Below are 26,392 nucleotides of genomic sequence, written 5' to 3'. Positions count from 1 at the left end.
AGGGGAGGAGAGGCTTTGGAGGATGGCCAGCGTGGAGGCAGGGTGCACAGGGAGACAGCGGGACGATGGGACAGGGGAGTGGAGTCCAGTCAGAGTGGGGAGGTGATAATCCGTTCAGGGGACCAGAGTTGGCTGGGCGAGACCACAGGGAAGGGACAGGCATGGGACAACAAGCAGCTTGCAGGACAGGTACTGCGGCCAGTTATGTTCTCCGTTGCAGATCACAGGAGCGATGAGATTCCGGGAACTTCATACAGTGAAGAGAGGTGGAGAAAGGAGCCGCCATACCCGAGCGACGACAGACCGGCGGCTGGGCGGGCGGATAGACCAAGAGGAGAGGCAGCAAGGTCTCGCATACTGGGAGCTGAGGAAGGTAATGAGCAAGGGGAAGTTAGGGAGCATCAGGCTAAGGCAAAGACAAAGCGCAGACGGGACAGCAGTTCTAGTGATACAGATAGTATGCACTCCTTATTTATTTTTATTTGCATCTTTGTCGGACACTAGTGCAAGGAGACGGAAGGGAGATAGCGGGTTGGGGCCAGCGCAGGACATGGGGCACCCGGCTCTAGCATCTTTGACAGAGCTGTGGGAAGGGGTTCCAAGAAAGTACGCAGACGCATTAAAAAACGCAAGTATGTTAACATATTTCAGCTGGTGGCAGGCAGAAGGGGCAGTAGGAATAGGCGAGGCAAGGGAAGCAAGAAGAAGAAGAAGGGGAAAGAGGCAGGGGTCAAGGTGCCCAAAAACCTTTTCAACTGGATGAGTGTTTTTTTTGCGACTGGCTAGCGTCGTGGGGCACTACAAGCCGGACCAGCACGGGGCCTTGCTGGCATACTGTGATAGCATCTTAGGCACATTTAAAGATTATGAGGGGTGGGCATGGCTCAATTACGACGAGTGTTTCCGGGAGAAGATGGCGGGTAACAGATTCATGTCCTGAGGTACCCAGGACATCAATTTATGGCTCACGCAGATGACAAACAAGAGCGCCAAGCAAGCAAAGTCTAGCGCAGGAGCCTTCGGAGGGGCGGGGGAAGTGCAAGGCGGGGTCGGGGGTACGGGTGGGGGAGAAGCAGCAGCAAGAGGTGGAGGGCAGATAGGGAAAGAGGGCAAGATGGCCATGCCAAAAGGTGATATTTGTTGGCGTTTCAATAGAGCCACCTGCTTATTCCCAGAATGTAAGTTTCGGCATACGTGTGCCTCATGCAATGGGGCACACCCGAGTTCCAAGTGCACCCAGACAAGCGGCAAGGTGGCAGCAAAAGCCATCAAGCCGTAGCGGGGTGAAGGAGGGAGAGGATACGGCCCCCACCGAAAGGGCCTTCACGGGGGTAACAACAGCAAGTCGCGAGAGTTAGCAAGGGTGGGTGAGGGCTACTAGATAGGGCATTTATAAAAAAAATAAAAAATAAAAATAATACAGGCAGGCAACATATAATGAAGAGGCGTGGCGGAATTACAAAATAGTTAGGTACGTTTGGGGGATGCAAGTAGTGATTAGAGGGCAGGAGATACTGGGTAGGAAAAATACGGGATAGGGACAGTACGTGAGATCGTGCATAGTTATATTATTTTCTCCATCAGATAACAGAGGCTATCAGCGCGGAAACGATGCAGATTCTTTCCTAGCATACAGGCATGACGAAGAATGGAACCTCATTCAGATTCAGTGGCTCCGAGTACCTGGACCTCGTATTCTAGAGGACATGCAGTCGTGGCATATTTCATGAAGTTCAGGGGTTGGGAGGGAGGGCCCGTGGATGAACAGTGGCTACTGGACTTTGTTTTATGAGCCAAGAGTAGCGGTTGGTTGATGGCCACGGCGCGATTGCATTTAGTTGGTTTTTCCTTCTTTCAAAAGTTAAAAGGTTGGGGTAACCCCATGCGTAGTTTGAGTGTGCAAGTTTTTGGGATGGTGGCAGAAACAATTGGGTAGACAGACAATCTGATATCAGGATTTGATAAGGTTCATGGGGTTGCTACCGCAGGTATGTTGGTCGGGGTATGAGGTAATGCTGTTCAGTGTGGCCTTTTCGTGGGCATTTTTTGGAGCCATGCAAGTGAGCAAGTTGGTGGCTCAGTCATGCCGAGGTAAGGGAAATCCAGGGATGACGGCAGACTGCATTTCCATACGACCTCATTCAGTGACGCTTTTCCTCCAAAAATCCAAAACCGATCAAAAAGGTAAGGGTGCTGCTATTCACTTAATGCCCGCTGAGTGCCCGTTGATTTGTCCAGTCTGTACAGCGTGGAGGTACAGCCGGATTAGGCCGACAACTAGCGGGACATTTTTAGTGCATGAGAACGGGGCGGTTTTGACCAAATATCAATTTGCTCAGGTGCTCAGAATGGTCGTATCCGCAGACGGAAGGGATGTTACGAAGTATAGCGCACATTCCTTCTGGATAGGAGCAGCGACGTCGGCAGCTGAGGCAGGTTTATCAGAGTCAGGGATTAAAAGTATAGAGCACTGGAAATCGAAGGTTTTCAAGGAGTACATCCGGATGGATGAGGGGGCCAGCTAATAAAAAAAAAAAGAAGTACAAGGGAAAAGACTCAGGGAGGGGGGGGGGGTAGTCTGACGCAGGTATTAATGCATTCTTTCTTTTTCAGAAGCCTGGGGGCGGAGGAGCGGGAAAAGATGTGCCTGAATAGTGGGCCATTCCTATATCCACAGAGCGCAATGCCGAGCCATGAGGCGTCCTTACGGAGAACATCTGGATTTGGAGCGCCTGGGGTGGCAATTGGCGTGGTTCAGTCGCAGGGGCATGCAGTGGGACGAGCTGCTGCCATTCCTGAGCGACAGAATGGACATGTGGGGCGTACCCGGCATATTAGTTGTGCATTTGGGGGGGGTAACGACATGTCGGGAGTTGCTGAAGTGCATTAAAAAAGATATAGCACAAATTATGGTGAGATGGCCCTCGGTGAAAGTTGGGTGGTCCGACATTATTATCAGACTACGACACAGTGAGGAGACCATCTGGAAGACCGGGGTTAAAAAGATAAATCGGCAAATGGGGTGGGAAGGGGTTTTTGGATCAGGCACTCTTGGGCGTGGAATAGAGAAGCGGGTTTCTTTAGCGGGGATGGGGTCCATTTATCAGACATTGGAATGGACCTATTTAATCATACCCTGCAGGAAGGTTTGGAGAAAGAGATAAGTGGTAGGGACTAGATGGCCGCAGTGGGCGGAAACAAGTCGCTAGGCAACTTGTTTTGTGGCGGATAACCCGAGCCCATTCTCATGTAGTAAAAGGGGGGGGGGATTGGGGCGGGATTGGTGCAGGGGGAGAAGGGCCCTGCGTAGCTGGGGGGGGGGGGGGGGCAGCTACGTTGGAGGACCGGGGAACCGTGGGGCTAAGGTTCACGGTCAAGCTTGCTCTCGCTGGCACGAGGCGGAGCAGGTGAGGAAGGGGGAGGTTATCTCCACCATTGGGGTTTAAGGTGGTGGAGGCAAGAGGAAGGGGTGGAGGGGTGGGAGTTGGGGGGGAGGGGCGTTAATGGTAATTAATTGTAAGGGCTCGGGTTCTGGTGCATTAAACTGTGGCCAAATTTAAAAGCCAAATGGTGTGGAGTTTTCTTTCTGGGGGGGCACAACTGCGGATTCCGAGTGCAATGTCTTTCCTCCCCTTGTTATGGCTAAACCTTAATTGCTAGTATTAAATATTCCTAAAACTGAAATTTTGTATTTGTCCCATAGGAATGTTTCAGGGTCTCTTCCTACATTTAGTTTTCCTGGTCATATTATCCCATGTTCCCCGGTTGTGAGGAATTTAGGGGTCTTTCTGGATAAGTTGTCCATGGTGCACATATAAAAAGATAGATTAAAGTTGGCTATTTCAAATTAAGAGTGATGAGAAGACAAACCTTAACTCAACCAGAAGACTTTCATCTTCCATTACAAATGCTCTTATTTACGAGTTTTGACTACTGTATCTCTTTACTGCTGGGAATTCCTGCCACACACTTAAGTGCTTTGCAATTATCTCAAAATTCTGTGGCTAGAGTTTTAAAGGATTTATTAAAATACAATCACATCACTCCAGTGCTTAGGGAATTACATTGGTTACTGATTTACTATCAAGCTCAATATAAATTATTGATGCTAATACATAGGATTATTTATAATTCAGAAATGGTTTAACTAAGATAGACTTGACATCTTTACACCCTGCAATATGCACTACCTTCTGCAAACAGTGGTCTCTCCTTGATGTGCCTCCCCCGTTCATCAGGCTCACTTAGGAATAATTCATGAGAGAGCAATATCAGTGGCAGGCCCAAACTTATGGAATATAATGCCAGAGGTACTTCATACCACGTTAACTGCAAAGAGTTCAAGAAGGCACTGAAAAACTGGCTCTTTGGCAGTTTGACTACAGTTTCATTGAATGAAAAATTACTACATACCAGTCAGTCAGTCAGTAACATCAGGGTTGGCTTTGTATAACTTTAAGCTTAACAGCTGGTAATCAGAAAGATTGTCTATTTTTAAAAAGTATATATTTGTAATTAGTAATTTCTTTGTTTTTATATTATGTATGTTATGTTGCAAACTGCCACGATCTGTGGAGTGTGTGGCTAAAAGCAGATAAAGGGAACTGAAGGCCCTTTTTAAAATGGGTTTCCTTTGTAAACAGAGAAGTCCATATTCAGTCACTGTTCACATAGCAAAGTTAGGCCTAGCTTTATCATAATGCTATAAATATAGAGGAAATAGTGCCCGCAATAAAAGAGAGGCGTGGTTAGGGAAATTTCTCTGCTTTCACATCACATAGATAAATTTATCACACCAATGCTAATTTAATCCACTGTAAGCGCGTTATCAACTGAAAAGGTTTTTATTGTACATGCCGTTAGAGCGAGGGAGAGAGACTCTGTATAGACCAATATGTAACTGCTATTTATACCACTGTTAAGAGGGGGCACATTTAACTGGGGGGGGGAAAGAGTTTTATATACGGTCAGAGGTACGAACAGCAAAGTTGACATTCCAACAGATTTTCTGTCATTTGGAGCAATAAAAGGTAAAAGAGGAGTTGATTTGTACAATGTACTCTCTACCTATCTTGCTTGAAGCTAGGTAGAGTGTGCATCAAGCTAGGTAGAAAGTACATTGTACAAATCAACTCCTCTTTTACCTTTCATCAAGTTCAGTATCCTGTTTCCAACAGTGGCCAATCCAAGTCACAAATACCTGGCAAGTACCCAAACATTAAATAAATCTCAAGCTACTATTGCTTATTAATTAATAGCAGTTTAAGGATCTTTCCTCTTGGAACTTATCCAAACCTTTTTTTAAACCCAGTTACACTAACAACTGTAACCACAATTAATTCCAGAGCTTAACTATGGGCTGAGTGAAAAAGAATTTTCTTCAATTTGTTTTAAATGAGCTACTTGCTAACTTCATGGAGTACCCCCTAGTCCTTCAATTATCTGAAAGAGTAAATAACCGATTTACATTAACCTTTTCAAGTCCTTTCATGATTTTGTAGGCCTCTATCATATCCCCTCTAAATCATCGCCTCTCCAAACTGAACAGCCCCAACTTCCTTAGCCTTTCCTCATAGGGCAGCCGTTCCATGCCCCTTATTTTGGTCACCCTTCTCTGCATTTTCTCCAGTGCAACTATATCTTTTTTGAGATGCAGCGACCAGAATTGCACACAGTATTCAAGATGTGGTCTCACCATGGAGCGATACAGAGGCATTATGACATCCATTGTTTTATTTGCCATTCCCTTCTTAATAATTCCTAACATTGTTTGCTTTTTTGATTGCCACAGCACACTGAACTGATGATTTCACTATGACACCTAGATCTCTTTCTTGAGTGGTAACTCCTAAGATAGAACCTAACATGGTGTAGCTACAGCAAGAGTTATTTTTCCCTATATGCCTCACTTTCACTCGTCCATATTAAATTTCATCTGCCATTTGGAAGCCCATAATGAAGAACGTCAGATTGGTGGACTAGACTAGTAGTTAAGGGGAGTAGAAATGCTACAATTCACTGAAAGGCAAGTAGATAGACTGAAGGCTCCCATTACTGTGGATGAGATATATAAAGCAATTATGGGGTTACCCAAAGGGAAAAGTCCAGGGCCAGATGGTTTTCATATCGATTTTTTCAAATAAATCCCATTCAACCCGGATCCATGGCTGAAGAAGGCATATGAGTATTTACAGAACAATCCTGACACTGCTCATTCTATGTCAGATACGATCCTCATATTACTTCACAAGAGGGACAGGACTGTTTAGAACCGGGATCATAATCACCCTATTTCCCTCCTCTGAGAAGGAACCAGCAATGACCACCATATCGGTAGAAGGAGCCATCAGAGCCCCGGCGGGCACCAATGCTATCCCAGGAACCAATGCTAGTTGGGTCGGTGATGCAGCTCCAGCTCCTCCTCGAATATTGTCAATGCCAACATCGACTGGGAGGAAGGAAGGGCGGCCAGATCCTCTTCGGAACTGTGAGGCAGATTGGTGACTGGTATCAGGACAGGTGGAGACTGTCGCAGACTCCCTGCACTAATGGAGGACTGGCTGGCTTTGCCGCGGAGTCACTTTGGGGGCATCATGGCATGAGCAGATGCATCCCTGTGTCTATTGCCATGCTTTGATGGGGACCAGCACAGATGCTTCTTCTGCTTTCCTCAGTGCCTGGCCCAGTCCATCCCCAGTCCCTAAGCCAATGACGAAGAACCAGACATCCTCAGCCTGGAGGAGATTGATTGTGGTCAGTCTCTGGCGCCCCTATCCATCGACAGAATAGACAGTCCCGCCAATGTTGATGGTGAGGTGTCCATCGGTACAGCTCCGAGGTCTATGGATGCCAGTGCCACTGATGCCGATGGCTCGGTCTTCTTCGGCTTGAAGAGCTGCTCCATCTTGTTGAGTCAAAGAATGTCCCTTCAGGGTCATTTGTGAACATAAGCGGCAACACCGGATGTCATGTGATGCACCCAGGCAGAGGACACATATCTCATGGGGTCTGTAATGGACATGGTCCTCTGGCACCGGGGGCATCGCTGAACACCAGACGTGGCCAAGACAGGATGATATCAAAGGGAAGCAAAATAAATGATGGCGGCGGTGCTGGCAGGCACCAAAGCACTGATGCCAGGGAGGAACTGCCTGTGAAAGGAAACTTACCATAAGTGTCAAAAACCCTGATCAGGAACACTACGGGGAAGCACAGAGAGAGACCCAGTGGTGAACACCATGAAGAAAAACCCACAAAAAGTGAAAAGAAAATATGTTTTCCAAAGGCCAAAAAGCCAAAGTAAGCTCACTCACACCACGATGTGGAAAGAGAAAGACTGGAGACGGACCCTGCATGGACACGTGGTATATGGTATGCTGGGAATGTTCAGTGTGCCAAGTCAAACTTCTAGAAACTCTGACATAAGTTTTCTGTCTCGGGGCTCCATCTGGTGATGTCACCCATGTGTGAGGACTACCATCCTGCTTGTCCTCGGAGAAAAGTAGCTTCAGAGATACCATCCCCAACTGGAGATAAGTAATGGAGCTCAAAAAATGTTCTAAGTGCTCAGCTGGGGTCATATGTCCTGAGGGACCTACAGCTAAATTGGCAGCTGTTTCTGCCAAAAGCGCTGATTCCGTAGATTCGGACATCCTGTTCCCCGAGCGGGAAGAAGTGAATTCAATTCCTGTGGCGGCCAGCCCTTGTGATATAGAAATGGAGGCCTTAGAACTCTCTCCAGGTATTCCTCTGGTGTTAAAGCAAGCTGTGCATATCCCCAAAGTGGAACAAACAAACTTGGAGCTGCAAGCTGAGCACCAGCAGCCCTTCTTCTCCATGAGGAGTTTGGTCGGTCAAATTAGAGTTCTGCTAAAGAAGCTCATCCTCAAAACTTAGAGGAACTCATCCCCAATGCCGGCAACACTACTTGCACAAAAAAAGCCTCAAGCTGTTCCGGAGTTGCGCTCTTGTTTCTTTTCTTTTTTTTTTTTTTAAATAGATCTTTAAAAACAGAGAAGCCAGGAGGAGGAGATAAGAGAGAGATGGGGTGGCGGGGAGGTCAGACTCCAGAGGACCATCTTAATTTTTTTTTCTCGGCCAACTGAAACCCCTTAGGCTCAGCCAAATCCCTTATGGAGCTGGGAACTGTCTGAATGGGTACGCCATCTTGGCATTGGAAAACCAGGAGCCTGGCCCTAAGACATCAGAGAAACCCCTGCCTTATTCCAATCTTAATAGTTAGGCAGGGCTTGTCAGAAACAAATACTGCTGCATCACCAGTATGTTCTACCATTTGCTGGAGTTAGAGAATACTGAATAATTTTATGGGCTGCACCACATGTAAGTAGCTGTGATAACATCACAGAGAAAGCTGTGCTCTCTACTTCCACCTTGTCTGGACTGGTGTAGCAGGACGAGGAGCAAGTGTGCAATTTAAGTCAAAACTGCTTGTTTAAATGCTAGCTGGTTATCTATAGAGCACCTGAGTTATGACACCACTTTTAAATCTATTCCTGTGCGAAATGAGACCTGTAGAGTTTCCCCATGTATGCTGCATTTATCCTTCAGTGCCATTCAATACTGCACTATACCACTATGGTACCACTATATTAGCATATCCTCCCCTACTAGGATCCTCTAACTCAGTTCAACCATTCATTCCATAATGTGCCTTACTATCTTTCAATCAAGGACCATCGGATGCCACCATTAATTGTTCTGATTTAAGACAAATGCAGCAATAGGTAAATGCTCACCTGAAGGGGCCATAGAAACAGGAAGCAAATTTGGCACTGTAGCTTAGGACTGAAACCTACACAGAAAAGAAAACAAATTAGTTTTAAAGAATATCCCTGTTCTAGAAATATAGCTGTCTGCAAATAAAGACAGTTTGTCCAGACAGTTTGCCCATTTGCAGAATATGTCTTAGCCATGGAAATATAAGTGTTAGCCATGGAAATATAAGTTAACAAAAACAAAAATTATTATAAGGTAACACCTTTTTATTGGACTAACAATACATTTCTTGACTAACTTTCTGGAGTTAATACTCTTTTCCTTAGTTAAGAATATCACTTACCTATATCTTATGGATTATTATTACAGATTAACAGATAGGAACCGGTACTCGCTCCATGAGGGCCTACGTTCCTAAATCTCTCCTAGCCTCTCTTCTATTCCAGAAGCCATCCCATACACAGTTATTGTGAGTTCTATTTCAGACTGCTTACAAGAACCAGTACTCGCCTGCGGCTCCTGTTCCTGAATACTGAAGACTCTCTGTTGCATATAGAAGACACTACAGAGATCTACAATTGTGAGTGTATCATCTATCATTGGTTATGCCCAGCATATCCTGTCTACTCACTACCTATAGTCTCTCCTTATAGCTCATCAACTCAGAGATCGTGGTTCCCGTCTCAGAGGGACTTCAGCCCTGCCGGGCATATCAACTCACTACTGCCACCTCTGGTGGTTATACTTCCAGTCTAATAAAGAACTATCTGTGTTTGTCTCAATACTCCAGACTAGCCGGTGGTCCCTCTCAGGATCTCCACTTGAGGGCGCTGTCAACTGCCATCGGCCCAGGGATTCACTATTTCTACTAAGTGTTATTTCTACACTAATAAGAGCGGTATCATCAACTACCACTCTGTGGGAGCCAACCCACATCCTCTCTCTGCGGAAGCTGATCCATATCAGATAGCTATTTCCCCGTGGGAATCATACAGGTTGCTGGTTCATCTTCTACAGGAACAAGGCATAACAGTTACTACTCCTTCCCTCTGGAAGAGCAGAGCACTAACAGATTGCTACTCCTTAGTAAGATCCATACAGAGTGCTACTTCGCCCCCTGGCGGGGTGATCATTTATAGCTTAACTCCTCCTTCAACGGAGGTATCCAGTATCCAGATTCATAACAGATTGCTAACTCCTCCCCTCTGGGGAGCTGATTTCTATCAGATTGCTAACTCCTCCCCTTTGGGGAGCTGGTCTCTAACAGGAGGGTTGGGGGTGGGGTGGGGAGAATCTGTACAGCTAAAATTCCCATCCCCCTCTTTCCTCGCCTCCGTGACGGCACCTGAAGATGAAGGAAAAGAAACGCAGGGCCTACATTGCCTATGCCTAAATCTGTAAAGTATAAGAACTGGATATCATGCAGTATTAATAAACATCAAAATGAATAAATTGGAATGCACACAGATTTATCAATCTCCATGTTTTCAGCATGTTACCTTTTGGATCCGATATTTATCTATTTATTTATTTAACACTTTTCTATACCGACCTTCATAGTAATAACCATATCGGATCGGTTTACATCGAACGAGGGTAAAAAAAAACTGAAACGACAACTAAGTAAATAAACAATAGAAGTGGAAGAAGAAAAGTTACATTCAACAGGGAGAAGAACTTGGAAGCTTAATCAGCTGGAAAGAGAGGTTAAAGCAGGCAGTGAAATAAATATAATACAATAGCGAAGATAGGTTAAATCATAATGTGCTTCGAAGTGCCAGAGTCCGCATTCAGGAGGATATATAGATGACCTCCTATTTTTTGGAACTCCAATGAATATGACTTAAAGCAATTTTTGGAATGGTTAAATACCATTGATGGAGACTTGAAATTTACTTCCCAGTATGATCTTTTCAAAATTCCATTTTTGGATATTTGGATTATTAAGGCAGGTAATCAGGTAAAAACTACACTGTATCGCAAGGCTATTGATAGAAACACCTTACTAAGATATCATAGTTTCCATCCTAGAGCATTCAAAAACGGTCTTCCAGCTAGCCAATATTTCCGCCTGCGTCATCTTTGTTCCTCTTTGGAGGACTTTAAAAAACAAGCATATGATTTGGCACTACGTTTTCTGGATTGGGGTTATCCTTTATCAGCAATTTGAGTTGCCTATAAAAGGGCATTATACTCACCCAGAGCTTCTCTACTGGAGTATCAAGCCAGACGTCCTTCATCTGGACATGTTTGTGTATTACAACACACAGATAAATCATCAGCTATTGTTCAAAGTATACGTCACCATTGGCACGTTTTGCAACTACATCCAACATTTGTGGAAGAACCAATGATATCGTTTCAAAGAGGACCCATCATTAAAAATCAAGTTGTTCGTGCTATTCTACCCAAAACTGGACAGATACCTAATGATTTAGGTCATAAGACATGCAGGAACTGTGATATGTGTATTTTGACTATATAAGGAACTTCATGGCAACACCCAATTACTGGCAAAAATTTCAAGAAGTCATTTTATAGTGACTATAAATCCTGTAATGTCGTATATGTGTTACAATGCTCTTGTCCTCAGCTTTACGTCGGCCGCACCTCTTGTCCAATTAGGGTACGTTTGAGAGAACACGGCAGCCGCTTGCACACACACACACAACCCAAAGGCCCCCATTGTCAAATACTGTTTATTAAAACAACAAAGATTTGACCAATTACGTTGGACAATTTTAGACACGGTTCAAACATCGAACAGAGGGGGGATTTTCGCTCTCAATTAAACTATAAAGAACAACGCTGGATTTTTAATTTAGATTCAGAATTTCCATCCGGTATGAATGAAAACGTCAAATAGATGATGTTGATTTAAAGGTCCTTTCTGATTTTTTTCATTGGTTCATGTAGTGACATCTGTTGCAATGCTGATTGGTTGCATTTTAAGTCACAGTATTGGTTAAAAGCTTAGCTCAGTTTTGTATGGGTGGATCCTTTAAAAAAAAAAATGCTATGGCCACTGAGTAGCAACAGGAGAAAATGTTCTGCAAATACACGTATGTATTGTGTTAAACACTTATGCTATTGTTTTTGATATTTGGGCACTTTAATGACATTTTTTATCTTATTTTGTAAAAGAAAATAATAAATGTATAACGAGTAAGGCCACTGAGGAAGGCAACGAAACACGCGCTGTGTCGGGCTGTACACGGGCATAATACCAGTGCCGTATGCAGAAAAATTAATAAGTGTCTTTTTTTCAAATTTTTTCAAGTTTTTTGAAGAAAGAATTAATACAATAATTTATTGTTCTTAAGGAGGTGGTCCGGTAAGATGGAAGTGTGGAGAACCCAGCAATTACAATTTGGAGCACAGTATATACTTTCACTTTAATAACACAACAATGTGGTTTTCCATGTGCAAGTGATCGCTTATAAACGCAGTTAGAAGTGAAATACTATTTGCTCATTGATGAGGGTATCTCCACCTTCACAAATACTTATTCTTCTCACATGTGGGTTTTTTATGCCTAAATCTGGGCATGGACTGGCCTACTATAAATATTATGTCTTTTCATAGCTAGAGTTATTACTGTTTGAGTGCTGATGGTACTGTTTTCATATGGGAGATTTACTTTATTGAAATTATAATTCTGTTTACTCATGGCTGAGTGCCAAACCCATACCCAATACGTGTTACACTAGTCCCAATACCATATGGGTTCCAAGCGTCTTTTTCTGCCTTTTAGCAGGGTTTTCTGGTTGGCATACAGCAGTGCATGCAAATTTAATATGCATGTTGTAAATATTTTTACCTCAGAAAACTGTACTTTGAAGGTCCTTTTTCATATAAAATCTATTATAAATACATCATTTTTAATTGTGTGTGTAGTGGGCTAGCAGGGAGGAGGTCAGAGTTGAGGCTGGGGGTGGTGGTGAAGGGGCATCAAGACAGTGCAGGTGTTCGCCTAGGACAGCAGGATGATGTCACATGTGGGTGACATCATCCGATGGAGTCCGGCATGGAAAACTTTGAGTGGCAGACTGAGCATGCCAGCCTGCTATCTGCGCGTCCACGCGACGTCCCCCTTCAGTCTCGTAACATAGCAAAAAAGTACGAGCGAGAAAAAGAACATAAACCGAAGGTGAATCTAACATCTTTGGGAGGCGGGCGGGATTCCTGAGGACTAACATCCTGCTGTCCTAACAGAACACCTATTACAGGTAAGCAACTGCGCTTTCTCCTAGGACAAGCAGGATGGTAGTACTCACATGTGGGTGATTACAGAGCTCCAGACTGCCCCATTCGACCAGAGAGACCCACAGTAGCTGAACAAGGTGCCAACGGGCACAACACAACTGTGGCGCTGTGGAAAAACAGGGGCAGTCTGGTCCCACAGAGAGCACAATGAAAAACAGTTGGGTTCAGAATTGGAACAGATTGCATAGGACAGACTGGCCAAAAGTGCTGTCCTGGCAATATCCCTGTCAAGGCAGTAGTGAGTCGCGAACGTGTGGAGAGAACTCCAGGTCACGGCCCTGCGGATTTCGGAGACAGGGACCACACGCAGATGAGCCACTGACACCGCCATAGCCCACTTAGAGTGAGCCTTCACCCTGTCAACCAGCTGAAGACCTGCCTGCTCATAGCAGAAGGCAATGCAATCTGCTAGCCAGTTGGACAAGGTCTGCTTCCCCACTGCTGCTCACAGCCCATTGGGGTCAAAAGACACAGAGAGCTTAGTGGACTGTCTATGGCTCACTGTACGGTGCAAGTAGAAAGCGAGCGCCTGCCTGCAGTCCAGGGTGTGGACAGCACGTTCCCCTGGGTGGGAATGAGGCCATGGGAAGAACGTGGGAAGGATGATTGACTGGTTGATGTGGAAAGCAGTCACCACCTTCAGCAGAAATTTTGGATGCGTGCGTGGCACCACACGATCATGGAAGAATTTCATGTAGGGAGCGTATGTGACCATGGCCTGGATCTCACTGACCCTGCGAGAAGAAGTGATTGCCACCAGGAACATAACTTTCCAGGTGAGGAACGTCAGGTCACAGGATTTGAGAGGCTCAAACGGTTGCCACGTGAGCCTCGCCAAGACAATGTTGAGATCCCATGGGGTCGCTGGTGGGCGAAGCAGGGGCTTCAGCTGAACAAGGCCCCGATGAAGCGCCTCACCAGCAGCTGGACTAAAATAGGTGCACTGGCGACACCCTGGTGGTAAGCGCTGAGGGCGCCGAGGTGTACTCGGACCGAGCTGGTTTGGAGGCCAGACTCGGATAGGTGCCAGAGATAATCCAGCAGGCAGGGGAGCGCACAGGAGAAAGGGTCCAGTCCGTGGCCACCGTACCAGGTGGAGAAACGCTTCCACTGTAAGATTTCCGGGTGGAAGGTTTTCAGGATTTGATCAAAACCCTGGAGACACCATCCGAGAGCTGCAAGGGTTGAAGGATCATGCGCTCAACATCCACGCCGTGAGGGCCAGAGTCTGGGGGTTTGGGTGGCGTAGGGTGCTCTGGTTCTGCGACAAGAGGTCAGGTACTGTCCCCAGTGGGTCCGGTGCACTCATGGACAGGTCCTGGAGCAGAGGAAACCACACCTGCCTTGGCCAGGAGGGTGCCACCAGGATCATGGTCCGTCCATCCTCTTGCAGTTTCGTCAGAGTCCTCGAGAGGAGCAGGATAGGGGGGGGTATGTGAACATGACACCCAGTCCCCAGTGAAGGGAGAACGCGTCGCAGGCTGGATGGCCCTTTCCTTGAATCAGGGAGCAAAACTCGCTCATCTTGTGATTGTGGGGAGAGGTGAACAAGTCCATATCCGGCGTGCCCCAGTGACGGAATAACTCAGCCACCACCGCAGAGATCAGGGACCACTCGTGTGGCTGGAAGGACTGGCTGAGATGGTCCGCCAGTGTGTTCAGGTGACCCGGCAGGTAGGTGGCCCGTAGATTACATCCCTCTGGAAAGGGCCCAATCCCAGACCTGTATCGCTTCCTGACAGAGGAGGAAAGAGCCCGTGCCGCCCTCCTTGTTGGATGTACCACATCACCACCTGGTTGTCCGTTCTGATGAGGACGACCTTGGAAGACAGCCATAAGAACATAAGAAATTGCCGTGCTGGGTCAGACCAAGGGTCCATCAAGCCCAGCATCCTGTTGCCACATTAAATTTCATCTGCTATTTCGATGCCCAATTTTCCAGCCTCACAAGGTCTTCCTGCAATTTATCACAATCTGCTTGTGATTTAACTACTCTGAACAATTTTGTATCATCTGCAAATTTGATTACCTCACTTGTCGCATTTCTTTCCAGATCATTTATAAATATATTGAAAAGTAAGGGTCCCAATACAGATCCCTGAGGCACTCCACTGTCCACTCCCTTCCACTGAGAAAATTGTCCATTTAATCCTACTCTCTGTTTCCTGTCTTTTAGCCAGTTTGTAATCCACGAAAGGACATCGCCACCTATCCCATTACTTTTTATTTTTCCTAGACGCCTCTCATGAGGAACTTTGTCAAATGCCTTCTCAAAATCCAAGTACACTACATCTACAGGTTCACCTTTATCCACGTGTTTATTAACTCCTTCAAAAAAGTGAAGCAGATTTCTGAGGCAAGACTTGCCTTGGGTAAAGCCATGCTGACTTTGTTTCACTTTGTTCCACTTTGCATTTGTTCACATTAAATTTTATTTTCTATTTGCATGCCCAATCTCCCAGTTTTGCAAGGTCCTCTTGCAATTTCTCACAATCTTTGTGATTTAACAACTGAATAATTTTGTATCAACAGCAAATGTGATCACCTCACTAGTTCCCATTTCCAGGTCATTTATAAATATGTTAAAAAACATTGGTCCCAGAACGATGTTGTTGTAAATTTGGTGGCTCACTGGTTATTTAATTATATTTTGAGATGTACTCCCTCAATTACTCCTATTTCAGTTTCTAGAAGGAGGACTGTGTTTTGGCCTTGCAAATATCCCATAGTGATACTGAGACATTAAAGGTTTTTGAAATGCTATTGCTTAATTTTGATGAACTTTGACAGATTTGGTCAAGTTGTTTCAGATGTTTATAACCATGAACTATATACACTGAGTGAACTATATTGACAAGGTTTGGCTTTGAACCCGGGTATCATTCTCATTACGATTGTTTGACAAAAGAAAATATTTTGAGTTTTTAAATTTTGGATATTATTCTGTGCCTTAGCTGTTTTTCATTATTCTTTTTATTGGAATGGCTTTACTACGATTGATGATATTTATATTTCTTGATTTTATTGTTTTATGAGGAATAGTGTTTCTGCTTTTCCATTGTTACACTGCATACAGGATTTGGCTTGTTGTAGTTTCCAGTTCAGTTTTTATCTGCACATTTCTATTTATATTTTATGGTCTCTATTCTGTATCTGAGGGTCTATCTGTGTTTTGCATGTGTGACTGACGTGAGATATTCCAATAGTGTATAGTTTCTATGTAGGGATCTATAGCAGCTTGGCTTAATCTGTTTTCCTAATAAGGATGTATTAGTGTTTTAGGACCTGGTGTAATATTTACAGTTTTGCCTTTTCATAGGTTGTTGCCCTTTGAGTACTGGAATTAGTGCTGTTTTGAAATAGAAAGTTTATTTCTGTTCTGGGACCACAGCTCTCTAATATAATTATAAACAACCTGGAAATGGGGACAACTAGTGAGATGACCAAATTTGCCGATGACACCTAATTAATTCTAAGTTGTTAAATCACAAGAGGACTGTGAGAATTTGCAAGAGGACCGTGCAAAACTGGGAGACTGGGCATGCGCAAATGGAAAATGAAATTTAACATGGACAAGTTCAAATTGATGCATTAAGGGAAAAGTAACACAAATTATGGCTACGCTATGCAAGGTTCTGTATTAGGAGTCAGGAAAAGGCTCTGGGTGTCATCATTGATAATACATTGAAATCTTCTGCTCAGTGTGCAGCAGCAGCCAACAAAGAAAATAGAATGCTAGGAATTATTAAGAAAGGAATGGAGAATAAAACAGAGAATATCATAATGCCTCTGTATCGCTCCATGGTGTTGCCTCACCTTGAATATTGTGTGCAGCTCTAGTTACCACATCTCAAAAAAGATATAGCGGAATTAGAAAAGGTACAGAGAAGGGCAACCAAAATGATAAAGGGGATGGAATGATTCTGCTATGAGAAAAGACTAAAAGAGGCTAGGAATCTTCAGCTTGGAGAAGAGATGGCTGAGGGGAGATATGATAGAGGTCTATAAAATAAGTGGAGTAGAACAAATAAAGGTTAATTGAATGTTTACTCTTTCAAAGGGTAAAAAGACTAGGGGGAAACACAATGAAGTTACTAGACGATACATTTAAAACTAAGAGTATTTTTTTACTTGATGCATAATTAAGCTCTGGAATTCAATGCCAGACGATATGGTGAAAGCTATAAGTTTAGCTGCATTTTAAAAAGGTTTGGACAAGTTTCTGTAGGAAAAGTTTATAAACAATTAATTATGTGGAGTTGGGGAAATCCACTGCTTATCCCTGAGATAAGTAGCTTGGAATCCTGCCAGGTACTTGTGACCTAGATTGGCCACTATTGGAAACAGGATCCTGGGTTTGCTGAACCTTTGGCCTAACCCGGTATGGCAAGTCTTATGTTCCTATATTCTTATCGTATTCTAACTCTGTTTTCTCCTGGCTTTCTGAGGGCCAAGCCCATGCCCAAGATGAGTTAAAGTATGCCTAATACCACATGGGTTTTTTGCAGGTTTTTCTGGTTGGCACCACAACATTTTTACCTCAGAAGCCTATATTTTGAATATCCTTTTTCCTGTAAAATCTATTATAAATGCCTTATTTTTAATTGTGTGTGGGGAGAGTTGTGTGTAATGGGGCACAGTTTTTCACTTGGCCATAGGCACCAAATTGCTTGACTACTGCTCTGTTTCACATACAGTTTTCCCTCTCACATGGCTCTCGTGCAAACCCTCTCCCAGCCTTCTCGTACTCTCTTCACCCCAGCCCTGGTTCCTGCAGAACATGTGGCAGCATAGACTTTGAGGATGAATAAGGTGCAAGAGAGCATTTACCCTCTTCCTCAACACTTCCAATATCCACCCTTTTTTTGGTGTCACATATCAGAAATACTTAGCCCCTTGTGCTTCTCTTGTTGCTTCTCCCACTCTTTACCAACTCTCACATTGCCTCCCCAAGCATTTACCACTTGCATTCACTCCATTCTCCTTTCACCAATCATTCTGATCTGACCAGAGCTCTAAGTAACTGCTGTCAGCTGAATTCCAAATCCTGGGAGCACAGTGACCAGCTGGGCCTGGGACAGTGCCCGCTCCAGCTCCTCCTTTATTGTAAATCACTTTATTATTAACTTGGATGTTGCGGTACATAAAGAATCCTAATAAACTAAACCCCCCTCTGCACAGCAGAACAGGGAAGAACCCTCTCCTCCAGGCAGCAGGTAGACTGGGGCATGGACTGGTTGGGGAGGCTGGGGCAGGGAGCTAACTCTTAGCTCCCTGCCCCAGCTGGGCAGGGAGCTATGCCGTGCTATGCATCCAGCACCTCGTTCCTGAGTCCACGTCTATGCCTGAATCTACGTCGTTCCTGAGTCTCGTCTGAATCCATGTTCCAGTCTTCGCTGCCCTGGCCTCCATCCGGCCTGCCATTTCGTGCCGTACCCTGCAGCAGGTCCGAAAGGGCTGGGAACGGTCGGAGGACTGTTCACTGCTCTATGCCGTGGTCTCTGCTCCAATTCTTCCTCTGCAGTTCCTGAGTCCACCTCTGTGCATCCAGTAACTCATCCTGAGTCCACGCCTGCTCCTGAGTCCACCTCTGTGCATCCAGTACCTCGTCCTGAGTCCACATCTGTGCCTGAGTCCACGTCTATGCATCCAGCACCTCGTTCCTGAGTCCACGTCTATGCCTGAATCTACGTCGTTCCTGAGTCTCGTCTGAATCCATGTTCCAGTCTTCGCTGCCCTGGCCTCCATCCGGCCTGCCGCTTCGTGCCGTACCCTGCGGCAGGTCCGAAAGGGCTGGGAATGGTCGGAGGACTGTTCACTGCTCTATGCCGTGGTCTCTGCTCCAATTCTTCCTCTGCAGTGCTGCTCGGTTGCCATGGGGATGGGAGGGGAAAGAGACGCATTTTGCACAACAAAGAGCCACATGCGGCTCCTGAGCCGCAGGTTGGCCACCCCTGGTATATATAGAGTTGAAGAGTACAGCGAGCTACATTGTCTATCTCAAAGAAAATGGCAGTAGCCAGAACTCATCTGCGAATATTAGGTCTTACTAGATCTACAGTGTGTGTCATTTGCCATGCGTATGCCAGCATGTGTTTAGTGCTAAGACACTTACACTAAATTTGAAATCATCATTTGCAACCACTCAATCACAGAAATTGTTCACCTAGATAATCTTGCAGAGTCCTTAAATTGGTGGTTAAAAGATGAGAACATTCTGTCTGGCACGAATATCCACAGACCAAATACGTATTTAGATTGTCAGCCCTCTGTGGGCAGGGAAATACATACAGTACTGTAATCCACTTTGAGGTGTCTGTTCAATAAATAAATGAATGAGTGTGACAAGAGATATATCCCCACAAGACTGGGGTGCACCTTAATGTAATGTGTTCTCAGGATCACTGGAATATATAAAATATAAACTGATACAAAAATTTGTTGGGTGTAAAATTAGTTATCAATCCCTGATTGCATTCAAGTCTTTGGAACAAAGTAGTTGAAGTACAGATGGCTAGTTTAGCATCCCTCATTTTTTTTCTTTTAACATAGAATGAGAAAATAAAGTCTCTTCCTGATATGGAAGGAAGCAATGTTTATATGGTTTCTGTTCGGTAAGAAGGAATACCAACAATCCTGCGAACCACCTACCAGGCAAGGACAAGTAGTTAACAGATTATTTAGCAGACAACTTATACATATGGATCGTGCTTGGCTTGCTAAGTAATGTGATAGATCCCTCAAGCTGTGAGGAACATAACTGTGGTCCCCTTTGCATCTTAATTTACTCCCCAACCAATGCTATCTTGCTGCATGCGCAGATCATAAAAGGCTTTACCACCACCTATGAATATCCAGCAACATTATTAATTCCCATAAACAATCCTAAAAGTCAGGAAGGTTAGAGAAACTATGCTTCTGCTGGTCCCTAATTGATCATGATAAAGTTGGTTTGCATCACATAAAAGGTTAGTAATCTCTCAGTCTGACTTCCGTTGTCCCACTAAGTTCAGCAAGGACACATCACATTTCACATCTTTCTAAATGGAGGCAACGTTGCCTATACTCAAGGCCCACAGTTTTCTGAATTTCTGCAGCAATGGAGATTGCCACATACTTTGCCCTTTGCCATGGCATTTTAGGAAATGGCCTATACTTCCTATAAGTTTGCTCCTAAGCCAAGTATTTTCTGAAACTCACCTTGTTAGCCATGTCATTGGAAATCAGAGCTTGTTTGATGGCACCAATGCGTCCATCCATCATATCTGAGGGGGCAACGACGTGGCATCCTGAAACAAAACAAAAAATAAAAATCAAAGTAACCAGTCACTCACGCGTAGATAAATGCGCTAGAGAGTATTTTATCCGTGGAAAATCAGGGCTTTAAAACTAGCCCACCTGGCTTGTGGGTAAAAGCATGAATGGGTTTGAACAAGGTAGTTTTACCTCTAGACTGCAAAGGAAGTCCGAAGGCAGGGAGAGGAGGCGGGGACTGAACACCACACATAAATTTGATTATTCAAAACTATGTCTGTTTAGTACAGAAAAATGACATACAAAGGCGGCAGGCACAAATCTCTGCATGTAATTTTTTCTTGGGCAATGATCAAAGCAAAACTACCTATTTAGCTTTGTTAATTGTGTGTTTATGGTGGGTAAAATATCTGCAGTTCCCTGTATGTACCAGGATCAGTCCAGACTGCTGGGTTATGCCTCCCCTCAGCAGATGGAGTCAGAGAAAAGCTGAAAAGCACCCCCCCAGATATACTGGTGTGCCACCTGCGATCCTTCAGTATTTCTCTGACGCCAGCAGATATCAGAGGGGCATAACCTGCGGTCCTGATCCTTGTCAAATTTCCAGATTAATAATTCATCTGACAGGTTTGTACGTGGCACCTTTGAATAGACCAACCCTTATTGCAAAAAAGAAAAAAAAAATCTTTATAAGGTTTTCTTTTCTGGCATTCAGGCGGTGCGGAGGCATATTTAAAGGCAGACTAGGCAGGGCATTGCCCTAACGCCGAGTTACCCAGAGAATTTCTCTTGCCCGGTGAATCAGGGGGAGGATTTACCGGTGGGCCGATCACTCTCCCCCTTTTTTCATTCCAGAGATATTACAAATTCCTCTGAAGGGGGCTAGTATTGTAGGCAGGGAAGTGTTTTCCCCTGTTGGAGGGCTCTGATATATATTAAAAAAATATATATCTAAAATTGAACGGACTTGTTATTGAGGGGGTCCTTCGCTCAGCCCTTTCAGCCCCAGCCTGCCGCGACGTCCCGGGCCTCCGGAGGGGGTGGACTCTTCACCCGGCTAAAGCAGCTAATTTTCGTGCACTTTTTTCATGCCGCGAGCATCTTCCTGTACCGCCTGCGGGGAGTCAGAGGTGTGGCTCTCCCGAGAGGGCCTCTGCTCCTGGTGTATCCCCGGAGGCGAGGGGCCTTCTCGGCAGTCGATCTTGGGACGGGGCTCCTCTCTACCGCGATCGCGCAGCGCATGGCGAATTCCAGCAGCTCGGGGGCAGAGGTCTGCTCCGTCCCCGCTCGACGCGGGAATGGCGGCCATCTTGCCTGCGCTGAGCCCTGACGCCGACATGGCCTCAGAAGGGGATGATTTTCCTCCTTCCTCTCCACCGGCCTTAAGTCCTCAGCATACCCGCGATTTTCAGCCTGATCCAGCTCCTCCCTTGCCTCTGCCTATGGAGGGGGAGGGGGGGGGCCTTAAAGAGGCAGCATCCATTTTCATCCCAATTTGTGTTATTGATGCATAGGGCATATTTAGAAGCTGAAGCCAATTGGGAAGAATTGCCTCTCCCTCCGCCTAAGCTTTTTAAAAACTGCTCCGAACCCGGGGAAAGCGGGGGCTCGACTCCCGCATCCAGCTCCGGAACCTGGTCTTCCCGAGACTGCGGACCCTCCCCAGAACCCCTTCGCTCTGGATATGGGCGGAGATGTTGATAGTGCTGTTCCCGTAGAAGGGGATGATCCGCAGATCCTTCGCTTATTCAGCAAAGACGAATTGGATCCTTTAATTCCACATGTGCTGCGGGAGCTGGAGATCCCGGCGCTGCAGCCAGAGGCGGATCCTTCTCCGGGAGATTCAGTTTTAGCGGGCCCTCGAGGCCCGCCGCAAACTTTTCCTTTTCATCCTAAGCTATTCCAGATTGTGTCCAGGGAATGGGATTCCCCTGAAGCCTCCTTAAGAGTCAGCAGGGCCATGGAAAAGTTTTATCCGCTGCCGAATGAATCTTTAAATCTTCTCAAGATTCCCAAGGTGGACTCAGCGGTCACAACTATAGTTAAACATACGATTCCCGTGACGGGCGGAACAGCGCTTAAGGATCTTCAGGATAGAAAGCTGGAGATCTTACTTAAGCGAATTTTTGAGGTATCTGCGCTTGGTGTGAGGGCTGCGGTCTGTAGCAGTCTCATGCAGAGGGCCACTCTCCGCTGGATTCAGCAGTTGCTTACGGCCCAGGACTTCCCCCCGGAGGAGGAGGAGCAAGCAAACCGCATGGAATCTGGTTTGCCTATATAGCGGATGCTTTGTACGATCTTCTTCGAACCTCTGCGCGTACTGGGGTAGATTTTCATACAGGGCGCCCTCGCGTACTTTTGTAGGCGCATCAGGCACAAACAAAAGTACGCTGGATTTTAGTAGATACGCGCGGAGCCACGCATATCTGCTAAAATCCTGGATCGGCGCACGCAAGGCTACCGATTTCGTGTAGCCGGCGCGTGCCGAGCCGCGCAGCCTACCTCCGTTCCCTCCGAGGCCGCTCCGAAATCGGAGCGGCCTCGGAGGGAATTCGCTAACACCCTCCCCTCACCTTCCCCTCCCTTCCTCTACCTAACCCACCCCCCGGCCCTGTCTGAACCCCCCCCTACCTTTGTTGGGGGATTTACGCCTCCCAGAGGGAGAAGTAAATCCCCACGCGCCAGCGGGCTGCTGGCGCGCCTAGACGCAACCCAGGGACGGTTCCGGAGGGCGCGGCCACACCCCAGACCGCCCCGGGCCTAAACCACGCCCCTGGGCCCGCCCCGAAAATGCCGTGCCGATCGGCCCCGCCCCCGACACGCCCCCGACACGCCCCCCTCGGAAAACCCCGGGACTTACACGAGTCCCGGGGCTCTGCACGCGCCGGCAGGCCTATGTAAAATAGGCGCACCGGCGCGCAAGCCCTGCTCGCGTAAATCCGGGCGGATTTACGAGAGCAGGGCTTGCGCGCCTGGGGGACAACAAGGTTTACAAGCTTCCTGAGGACAAGCCCAGACAGTTTCGCCCCTCCGGCGCGTTCAGAGGCCGTTTCCGTGGCCAGCGCCGTTTCCATGCAGGGAGAGGTTCTTCCTTTGCTCCGAGGCAAACGTCGCCTTGGTCGCAAACATGGCGCATTTCTTTCGAGGCAGGCGGCCTCAGCGTTCTGGAGCCTCTCATGGTTTTACCCCCAACAAGACTCTACAATGAAGGGATGCTGGCCCATTCCTCCGACCCGCAAATCGGGGGGAGGCTCTCCCTGTTTCAGGAGGAATGGGTCAAGATAACTTCAGAAGGGTCTGGCGTATAGTTTGCTCCGAGTACAGGTGGCGGCGTTAGGCTGCCTACGGGGTAAGATTGAGGGTTCCTCCACTGCGGGTCATCTGGATGTTGCTCGTTTTTTGCGGGGTGTCAAACATTTACACCCACCAGTGCGGGCGCTTTGTCCATCCTGGAGCTTGAATTTGGTTCTCTGTGGTCTTTGCGGTTCACCGTTTGAACCCATCAAACGGGACACGTTGAAAGATTTAACTCTCAAAACAGTGTTTCTCGTGGCCATTTGTTTGGCATGTCGTGTTTCCGAAATTCAAGCATTGTCATGCCGGGAACCGTTTTTGCGTATAACGGATTCGGGTGTCTCACTGCAGACGGTACCTTCCTTCCTGCCTAAGGTGGTCTCGGCATTCCATGTCAATCAGACGGTTGAATTATCAGCCTTTCCGGAGGCTGATAATTCAACCGACATCCGGAGGTTGGATGTCCGACGGATCCTTTTACGGTATTTGGAAGTAACTAATGATTTCCGTCTGTCAGATCATCTTTTTGTCTTGTAGAATGGTCCAAGGAAGGGGTATAAGGCCTCCAAAGCTACCATTGCCCACTGGCTGAAGGACGCTATTGCTTCCACATACATATGTCACGGACATTCGGTCCCTGAGAGTCTTAAGGCTCATTCTATCCGATCTCAGGCGGCGTCATGGGCTGAAAGCCAATGTTTTTCGCCTCAAGAAATCTGCAGAGCGGCTACTTGGAAGTCATTGCACACGTTTGCTAGACATTATCGGTTGGATGTCTGGGATCCGGCTACGGATTCTTTTGGCAGCAGTGTGCTTCGAGCGGGACTCTCTGGGTCCCACTCCACTTAAGGCGGCTTGGGTACATCCCAGCAGTCTGGACTGATCCGGGTATGTACAGGGAAAGGAAAATTGGTTCTTACCTGCTAATTGTCGTTCCTGTAGTACCAAGGATCAGTCCAGACGCCCGCCACATACTTGGTACTTGAACAACCAAGGCTTCCGGTGTAATTGCTCAGGATTATAGTACATTATAGTATAGAATTAGGCATCGAAATCTGTGAATCTGTAAAACAAGCTTCGAGAGGACAAGAAAAGAGAATGAAGACAGGGAAGGGCGTCTGGACTGATCCGTGGTACTACAGGAATGAAAAATTAACAGGTAAGAACTAATTTTCCTTTCCCTGTACGTACCCGGATCAGTCCAGACCTTGGGATGTACCAAAGCTTCCCTATCCCGGGTGGGAAGTGGGTGGAGAAAAATAGCAAAACAGTAGAAAATGTGACCAGGTAGTAGCAAGTTGAGGGGGGGAAAGCTAGAAAGCTATGAATACAAATGCTCATAGTGTGGATTGGAGTAGATTTGTTGCAGAATCTGTATAAAGTCGAGAGATTGCAGATGCCCTTCAAGGGATGCTGCTCAAATGGTGCTGGAACCCATGAGAGGAGGAATAATACTGGACCTGGTACTCATAAATGGATGGTGATGAATGAATTATTATAATAGTTAGTGAATCCTAGAAAGCACTGGATCACCTTGAATCCCACTAGCTGAGGCCACTCCATGAGCAGAACTTATACAGATATAACGTATCCCAGGAATGGAAACTCCAACTGTTTGCACTTTTCCAACTTAGCATCTAGGGAGTAATCAATCAGGAGTTTGGAGCACCATTTTAACATGGGCACGGTGAAACTGGAAATCATGGAAGATGACCAGAATTGTCATCTACGTATACAATAACAAAAGTATTCAATAAATCCCTGAATATGTCATTTATAACATTCTGCAAGACCCCAGGGACATTACAAAAGCTGAAAGGCATTAACAAGTACTAGTACTGGCCATCTCGAGTACTGAAGGAAGCTTTCTATTCATCGGCTTCCCTGTTTTTGTAGTTTTGAGGGGAAAAAAACCAAACAATTTGTTTCTGGTCTTGTACCTATTGGGTTGGGCTGACTGAACTGCCATAAGACCACTGTGCTGAGGCAGGGCAGTTTTTTGGTCTACATGTATTCCTGTACACAGGTGGTTTCCAACAGAGCTAAGTATACTTTTTGATGTTTAAAATATCTTAAGAGTTGAGAGAACAGGGATGTGAACGTGAAAGAAGACCAAGCTGATAGGGAATTGGCATTCAGGATGTAGCAGCTGTTAAGCTTACTGGTGAAAATATAGTTTCAGGGAAGTGACATCATCCCTGCAAAATGGCTGCTTAATTTCACCGCTTCCTGATATATCCTCACAAAGTGCATTTAATGTTGCCTTAAGCTAGTGAATCGCTCTTAATAATCAACTGGAGACAAGAAAAGGGGGTTATCAAATGTCCCTCGGCAGCATGGCAGAGGCAAGTCACGATAAGACAGGCCCAGCAGAAGAAAATGTGCCGATGGATGCGGGTAAGAAAGACGCGCTTTACCAGGGAGGCCTTTTGCAATTGGTTTTAGGACATACAAGCAGACATTAAAGCCTTAAAAAATGAATTTCGGGAGACCATCTCTGAGTTAAATTCCGATCTGTCTGAGGTTGGGAGGAGGAGGAGTGGTGAAGGTGGAAACAAGTGTGGAAGACCAGGCCATACTGCTGGCACAGTTGTGGGGCACAATAACTGATCTGCAGGAGTCTAACAGAGTTGGCAATTAAACTTGAGGGTTTAGAAAACAGGTCTCAGCGCTCAAATGTGCGGATACTAGGCTCACCTGACACTGATTTGTATGGAAACATACAGCTAATGGTCGAGAAATCTTGCCAAGCTATCTTGAGTGCAGAATCAGGAGCCGAAACTCAGATGCAGCTGCCGATTCAAATTAAAAGTGCGACAGAGCCCTGGGAACAGTGCCGGCA

General features: G+C 46.1%; 1 protein-coding gene across 3 annotated transcripts in view; it reads right to left on the bottom strand.

Annotated features, from left to right (window-relative positions):
- The window catches only part of ALAD (aminolevulinate dehydratase), a 110,805-nt gene that overhangs the window by 44,051 nt on the left and 40,362 nt on the right, over positions 1-26,392 (bottom strand). For all 3 annotated transcript variants that reach the window (XM_029613384.1, XM_029613383.1, XM_029613385.1), the window contains exons 7-8: positions 20,203-20,291; positions 8,757-8,812 (exon numbers count right to left, since the gene is read on the bottom strand). In XM_029613384.1, the coding sequence (XP_029469244.1) occupies positions 8,757-8,812; positions 20,203-20,291 (145 nt within the window). The remainder of the gene's footprint in view (positions 1-8,756; positions 8,813-20,202; positions 20,292-26,392) is intronic.

Source organism: Rhinatrema bivittatum, chromosome 8, assembly GCF_901001135.1.
Source record: "Rhinatrema bivittatum chromosome 8, aRhiBiv1.1, whole genome shotgun sequence".
Classification (NCBI taxonomy): domain Eukaryota; kingdom Metazoa; phylum Chordata; class Amphibia; order Gymnophiona; family Rhinatrematidae; genus Rhinatrema; species Rhinatrema bivittatum.
This window is presented reverse-complemented; position numbering and strand designations above follow the sequence as displayed.